The sequence below is a fragment of the Epinephelus lanceolatus genome, chromosome 21 (genome assembly GCF_041903045.1).
Source record: "Epinephelus lanceolatus isolate andai-2023 chromosome 21, ASM4190304v1, whole genome shotgun sequence".
In the NCBI taxonomy this organism is placed as follows: domain Eukaryota; kingdom Metazoa; phylum Chordata; class Actinopteri; order Perciformes; family Serranidae; genus Epinephelus; species Epinephelus lanceolatus.
The window spans coordinates 5451098-5459046 of NC_135754.1; the positions used below are offsets into that span (position 1 = coordinate 5451098).

General features: G+C 39.9%; 1 protein-coding gene across 1 annotated transcript; it reads left to right on the forward strand.

Moving 5' to 3' along the window:
• The first annotated feature begins 450 nt into the window (after positions 1-450).
• chrm3b (cholinergic receptor, muscarinic 3b) lies at positions 451-5249 on the forward strand. The gene is made up of 5 exons (XM_078163654.1): positions 451-619; positions 2314-2609; positions 3891-4360; positions 4400-4627; positions 4735-5249. The coding sequence occupies exons 1-5, from the start codon at positions 569-571 to the stop codon at positions 5247-5249; spliced, it is 1560 nt and encodes a 519-aa protein (XP_078019780.1). The 5' UTR covers positions 451-568.
• Positions 5250-7949: the final 2700 nt, after the last annotated feature.

Consider the following 7949-nt stretch of genomic DNA (forward strand, 5'->3'; position numbering starts at 1 on the left):
GAACCTGACCTCCAGCTCTGATTCTATCCACTTCCTTACCAACAGCTCTCCTGGTATGAGAGACCAGCCTGACACTACTTTCATAGCTGAACCTGCCATCTTAGGTACTGCACTACACTACAGCACTTAGTATCTTAATAATAATTCATATTATAAAGTTTTCTGCACTTTTTAAATAATATTATAAAAAGAGTTCAGTAGGATATGCAGTAAGAATATGTAAATAAAGCAAAATGGTATACAATCAATAAACAGAAAACAGGTAAATAAAATGAAATGGGGGGGGGGGTCTAAAACAGACTTTAAACTTTTTATGATTCATGCAAATGTTCTTCAAATCTGCTGATAAAAGATTTGTAGCCTTCTTCAGATTCTCTGTGTGTGTGCCATTAATTGTGGCTTTTTTTCTTTTTTTTTTTTGGATTGATGTTTTTCCACATCTTCAGGTGGCTCTTACCAGGAGTTGGCCATATTGTCTGAAAGTGTTGGTGGGTGGAAGCAGCACAATGTCAGTCGTGTCTCAAGGCATGAAGGAAACTTCACTGATTCACCAGTTAACAGCACGTTAATGTCGCCAGCAGAGGAGTTTGACCCATTAGGAGGACATACTGTCTGGCAGGTAATGATCAGCTGTGATGTTGTAACCCCACACTTCTACTTTTTTCCCAACACTATCTTTATTGATTTTACCAACAATGAACAAAGACATACACATACACACAGCGCGTATGTGTACATATACATCCACAGACATGTCAAAGAGAAAGACACCAGAACAAAATGTCAGTGCAACCGCCACAGCTCTACTTTGAACTTTTTTCTCATTCCATCAGTTTAAGTGCTTTGGTGAAACTGTAATACAAAATAAGCTATCAATAAACCATCAATGGACTTTTTAAAAAACTTTTTGCTATGTATAAATGTTAGTAATTGATGTGTAATATGGCTTACTACTACGGTTTTCAACACCTAAATGTGCGAACATAAGACTTGCACACTGCAGGTTGAGAGCACTCCACAACAGAGCAAGCAGAGTATTTTTGTTGCTCACTGTGTAAATTCCATGGCTTCAGTAGCGAGGAATTCTAACCACCAGACAAACATTTAGCTGTGCTCTTCACATGGCTGCTCCAAAGCTCCAGGGATTCCATGGCTCATTTGAACCAGTTGATTATAGTTGGAGTTCCAAGATAAACTTTGCATCTATGGAAAGCTATGAGACTTGCCTACATTAATTAATGAATTGAGTCCTCATGTGATAAACAAGTAGTTCCCTAAGTCTGGATACATTTTAGTAATCCATCCATTCTCATAAAACAAACTTATGTTTAATGAGACAAACATGACAATCATCAAAACTTCATTGTAGATTTGCAATAGCCATTTAAAGAGATGCATCAATAGCTAAGACAGTGTCATCTGAAGAAAAAGACCAATCTAGTGTGAGTGGTACAATAACTTTTAACTCTTTTTGAAATTTGTGTCAGCCCACAGTTAACTTTTTTAGATTAAATACAAACAGCTGTGGGTGCTGGCATTAACTAAAGGCTTTGTCAGTATATGTGGCTTTACTTATAGCCTGGTGAGACCATCCTGATGTTGTGAGCTCAACATTCTGTTTTGCTCTCTGTATCAGTCTGGATTTGGTGCCACCCCACCTGTATCCAGAAATTAAAATCCAATCGGGGCCAAACAGGGATCTGCACCATAGTTGATAATGTAAGCATATTTAACCAGCATTTGACTGGTGGCTGGTGCTAATTTCCAACCCTGGTTCTGATACGTCTGACAAAACCTGCATACAGTGCTATTTGCAGCTCAGTAGCCTTTCACCTTCAAGAAACTACTGTTACTGGCCACGTTTCCCAGATCCAGTTAAGAAGATCTTAGCGCTAAGAGCTTCTTAAGAATGCTCTTAAGCCTCCTGTGAAAGAAAAACGCGTTTCCCAGATTCGCACTTAGCTTAAAGAGCGATCTTAAGGGCGATCCTAAGAAGGGCATTAAGAACTCTATCTTAGCGGCCCTTCTTGGCTAAGGTGTTCTTAACTGTGCTCTTAAGTCTTAAGATCGATCTTAACTGGGAAACGCGGCCATTAAGGGTAATTCATAGCTGCCTAACTTCCAGTTTTTTTTCTCAGCTTGCCATTGATGTTGTCAGACTTAACACTGTTCAAACTTGAGTTTGTGAACAGTTAACACTGAATATGTTTTGGGAAATTGAGTCACTGTAACAAAATGAGTAAGCTTCTTACACATTGTAATGCACTTAACTACCGTCCTTGGTTCTTTCTCTTCTTACCTCTTAATCTGCAGGTCATCATAATTGTCTTCCTCACTGGATCCCTTTCTCTTGTCACTGTTGTTGGCAACATCCTCGTGTTGGTGTCATTCAAGATTAATAAAGCACTGAAGACAGTGAACAACTACTACCTGCTTAGTCTAGCATTTGCTGACCTGACCATTGGCACACTGTCAATGAACCTGTATACCACCTACATCATCATGGACCAGTGGGCCCTGGGGCCAGTGGTCTGTGACTTGTGGCTTGCAATAGATTATGTGGCCAGTAATGCCTCAGTCATGAACCTGCTTGTTATCAGCTTTGACAGGTAATGGAACATAATTTATTATATTTTTTGCTGATAAACTCAAATGGAGTACATAGCCACCTCATAAATTGTTTGTACTACCCTCATTAAAAAAGCTCAGATAAAACTGGACACCTCTGGATGCTGATATCTGCTAGAGGATTAGAAGGGGGTACTCTGATTGCTTAGTAGATGCCTTTTTTTCTGATGAATGTACAGAGTTCTTCTGTTGAATGGATTAGAGTATCCAGGGGTCTCATTTATAAACATTGCATATGCACAAAACATATGTGTTTACCTATCAAACTTTTATTTGGCATGCTGGTGCAGTGGTTAGCATTGTTGCCTCACAGCAAGAGGGTTCCTGGTTTGAATCTGGGGTTGGGGGTTAGAATCCTGAAGTGGGAGAGCCCTTCAGTGTGGAGTTTGCATGTTATGCCCATGTCAGTGTGGGTTTTCTCTGGGTACTCTGGCTTCCTCTCACAGTCCAAAGACATGCAGGTTAGGTTAGTTGGTGATTCTAAATTGGCCGTAGGTGTGAATGTGAGCGTGAATGGTTGTCTCTGTGCATGTATCAGCCCTGTGATAGTCTGGCGACCTGTCCAGGGTGGACCCCGCGTCTCACCAAATGGGATAGGCTCCAGCCCCCACTCGTGACTCCTAACAGAATAAGCGGTTATGGAAAATGAATGAATGAATATTAAACTTTCGTCTTCAAATGATATCTCAGGGTCAGGAATACACTGACTGTCATGATCATTTTGGTAAAGTGTGAAGCAATCAGTCTTAATGCTGGAAAATTAACATTGAGGTGACACTTGGCTGTTGCCTTGATTCACCCGTAAAGTCCCATTGTTCAGCAGGCTCATTTCTATGTATCAGCATTCGTGAGGTGCTTTGCATTGACCATTTATAGTTGAATGGGGGTGTGTAGAGGGCGGGATATGAGGCTGATCCATGTATAGACATTTCCAAGTTGATTTGGGATTTATAAAAGGAAATAGCACACTGTCAGGTGTACGCATGGTTTTATAAATCAGAATATTAATATATGCCATTTTCTGCTTTTGTCCACACGTAAATCTTTAGTATGGATCCTACCCACTGTTTTATAAATGAGACCCCAGAGCTGTTGGAAACAGGGCATATTTAAAGTCCCTTGTGTAGAGTTTTAAAATTTCTGTGTCTGGTGACTCTAGCTGATACTATCAAGACAGGCTTTGCAGTGGACAGTAATGCATGGCACAGTCACAGTTACTCTGTATGTGGAAAGTTGCCTATTGTCTTTCTGTGTTCTTTTAGGTATTTCTCTGTTACCAGACCTTTGACCTATCGGGCCAAGCGTACAACCAAGCGAGCTATGACCATGATTGGATTAGCCTGGTCCATCTCTTTCATTCTCTGGGCCCCAGCCATCTTGTTCTGGCAGTACATTGTGGGAGAGCGGACAGTCCAGCCCACTGAGTGCTACATCCAATTCTTGTCCGAGCCCATTATTACATTCTGCACTGCTATTGCTGCGTTCTACCTACCAGTAACGATTATGGCATTCCTGTTTTGGAAGATCTATCAGGAGACAGAGAAGCGTGCTAAAGATATACAAGGTCTCAAGGGTTCTGGGGCAGGCAACAGTCCAAGCCAGGCTCAGAATCAAGGGAGTGGTGGTGGAAAAGGTGGTGGAGAAGCTGCAACTAACAGCCAGAAAGATTCATCAGCCATGCTGCGCCAGATGAGCTCTCAAAGCTGCAGCAGCTATGAATTAAATCAGCAGGGTTCAGAGAAGAGCAACATTGACAATGCTGGTGTACCAGGAGGAACAGGAAGCAGAGGGAGGTGTGGCGCATTCTGCTTCCAGTTTTCAGCACTGCTGCCAGGTCGCCATGCATCCAAGAGGTCCGTCAACACCACAACAACTACAGTGGGTGAAGCCGAGCAGAGCAGCAGTGACAGTTTTAACAACAATGAAGTTGGTGCCACTGGGGACCAGTCAGGTTCAGAGGATGAAGCTGACGGTGCAGACCCATCAAAGACTCCAACAGGTTGGACAAAACTCCACTAAGTATTCTTGTTTGCATGATATATATAAAAATAATACAAATAAAATTTTTACATAATGTCATATTTATCTATCTATCTATCTATCTAGATGGTAAGAAATCTAGAAAGGGGAAGAACAACAAAGACAAACAGTCATCATCCAACAAAAGTCGAAAAGGGTCACAATCAAGCCCTGTCACCTCATCACCAGCTGACCAATCACCCACAGCCATCACCATGAAAGATGCAGCGATGGCCAAACGCTTCGCCTCTAAGGCCAAGACAGAGATCAACAAGCGCAAGAATGAAAAAAAGGCAAATGAGAAGAAAGCAGCACGGACACTCAGTGCTATTCTCTTTGCCTTTATCACAACGTGGTTACCATACAATATCATGGTGTTAGTCAACACTTTCTGTCAGGACTGTATTCCAGAAACTCTTTGGGCACTGGGCTACTGGTTGTGCTATGTTAACAGCACAGTTAACCCCATGTGCTACGCCCTGTGTAACAAGACCTTCCGGACAACGTTTAGGGATATTTTGATGTGCCAGTGGAATCAAAAGAAGAAGCCACATTTTAATCATAGGAAGGCCGTGGCTTTCAAGAAAAAAGACCCGATGTAGAGAACAGTGGCAAATTATTGGTAGATCTGTGTTTAAAGTTGTAATTCCTGATCTATACTCAGTTTGGGAATGCAAGATACAAGCCTCCTATTTCAGGGAAAAGATGCTTAGTAGAAATTGCTGACCAAAACTAATTCTACAAGAATTCTTGCCAAGCTACCAGTGGGGCCAAAGGCTGGTTTGGTTGCGCATTCATATTTGGAACTATTCATGGTCCCAGAAAATAATTGCATAATTTGGTGACTCCTTCAGCTATTTTTTTTATGTTCAACAGCATTTTTGGTCATCACTCAGAAAAGTAATCCTGGATTTTCATGATGTTTGCTGTGGATATTCATGGTCCCCAGAGGATAAATTACAACATTTTTTGGTGGGGCTGTGAACTTTTCAGGCTATCAATATCAAATGGAAAGTTTCCAACACAATTTATGAAGCACATTCCTGCTCCCACATGATAAACCAAATGCTAATTAGGCTCAATAAACAGCAGTTTTCAGTATGCTTTTGTTCTAACATTTTGCACTGTAGGGTATAATGAAGCACCCAGGAACAGTACTGGGTTTTGATGCCAATTTGACATATAGGCCAGATGTGGAATTACAACTTCTGCGTCTGTCATATGATGCCAGTAGGCCCAAGAAGACTATTCTCCCAAGACTTAAACTGTAAAAGAGATGTCTGTAAGTCAGTTAATACATTTTTTGAGCTTCACAGCCCCAAAGAAATGACTCATTTCACAATTGGGATTAGAGTCATTCAGTCCAATAACATTCCTTAAGTTCAGAAGAGCAGTACCAAAATCATATTATCCCTATTCAAGTTAGCTTAGGGCTGAACCGAAACTAAGATGCTCAGCCACTGTAAGTCACTTATATGGGCTCAATGATATAGAAGATTCAGGTAATTTCATACTTCGGAAATCACACTTTTTTGGCATCATGCGCCACTGAGCAACTTCTTAGGAATAAATGTGGCCCCACCTCAAACGCTGTATCCAGTTGTGATTATACATCCATGGCTATAATGAATGAACGCAGCCTTGTTGAGCAACCAGAAGGGCCTTAGACTTAGACCCTCTTTTCAGATTCAAATCTAGGCAGAGAGGTATAGTGAACTTGTTCAAGGATGTGAGAGCCTTGTAGGATTAATTGTCCAGTTTGTGTGTGCCAGTTTTCATTTAAATTTTGGCTTTTTCAGTTTAAAGGTTTGCAGGTATTTAGGATATTTACACATCTGCTCTCAGTTAAGATGAACAATGAAAAATGATTTTCTATAAACGGTACCCTGGATGTCAGCTATGACATAAAGTCAGTTGCTAGTTTACTTGTTACACCTTGCTAATTTATTTAACTGATTGAGAGACTTGTTCATTATCTTTATGGTCAATTATGAGGCTGTAGTTTGTGCTTCTGTTGAAAGAATATTTCTTTAACCCTCACTGGGAGGAAAAAAAAAGGGTGCGTTCATTTTTGTTTTAGACTGCAGTAGGTTGAGATGGGTCTACCCGATAACCTGGCAAAACTACTTAAAATACACACTAATTCAGTATCACCGCCATTATTTAGTTTAGAAATATTTTGAAATCTCTCTTGCAGTACCCTGTTAAGGGACTAAACTTTGCACACTTACTGAAATAGAATAAGCAAAATCAGTATTAGAATAGAATTTTCAAGTATAGATACACTGGATTATAGACAGCCATTCGATTCCTGTTGATATTGTTAAGTTAGGTGGCCAGCTTGATTATTATTCAGTTTTTGTAGCGTTTGAATAACAGTAATGTATTGTCACCTGAAAAATGTAACACTGTGTAGCACTGACCCTTATTTCATTTGATTGTCTGTACATACTTAATACTTAAGCATGTATCTGCACATTATTACACCATTCTATAGTATGGTGTAATAATGTGCAGATACATGCTAAGGGAACTTTTAGAAATAATAACAGTATCCCACCTCTGCTGGTTAAATTGCCATACATATTGTGAGGGCAATGTTCAGTGCAACATCAGTGTTATGGACTAGGGTTACAACAGTATGAGATTTTCATGGCACAATAACCATCTTAGAAAATATCACGATTCATGGTATTACATGACAGTGACCCTTTAAAGAATGAAAAAAGTTTTTTTCATTGTTTGAACAAACATCTTATTGCTACAAATGAAACGTAAGACCTTTTTTTGTTATTTTTTATTTTTTATAAATGTAAAACTTTACTTAGTAGCCCGGGCTATTATTTGCTTATAGCACTGAACTGTGCAGGCTTATGTTATGGGACAGTCCTTTAATTTCTTTTACACAAAACTGATAAATATACAGTACAGGCCAAAAGTTTGGACACACCTTCTCATTCAATGTGTTTTCTTTATTTTCATGACTATTTACATTGTAGATTCTCACTGAAGGCATCAGAACTATGAATGAACACATGTGGAGTTATGTACTTAACAAAAAAAGGTGAAATAACTGAAAACATGTTTTATATTCTAGTTTCTTCAAAATAGCCACCCTTTGCTCTGATTACTGCTTTGCACACTCTTGGCATTCTCTCCATGAGCTTCAAGAGGTAGTCACCTGAAATGGTTTCCACTTCACAGGTGTGCCTTATCAGGGTTAATTAGTGGAATTTCTCGCTTTATCAATGGGGTTGGGACCATCAGTTGTGTTGTGCACAAGTCAGGTTAATACACAGCCG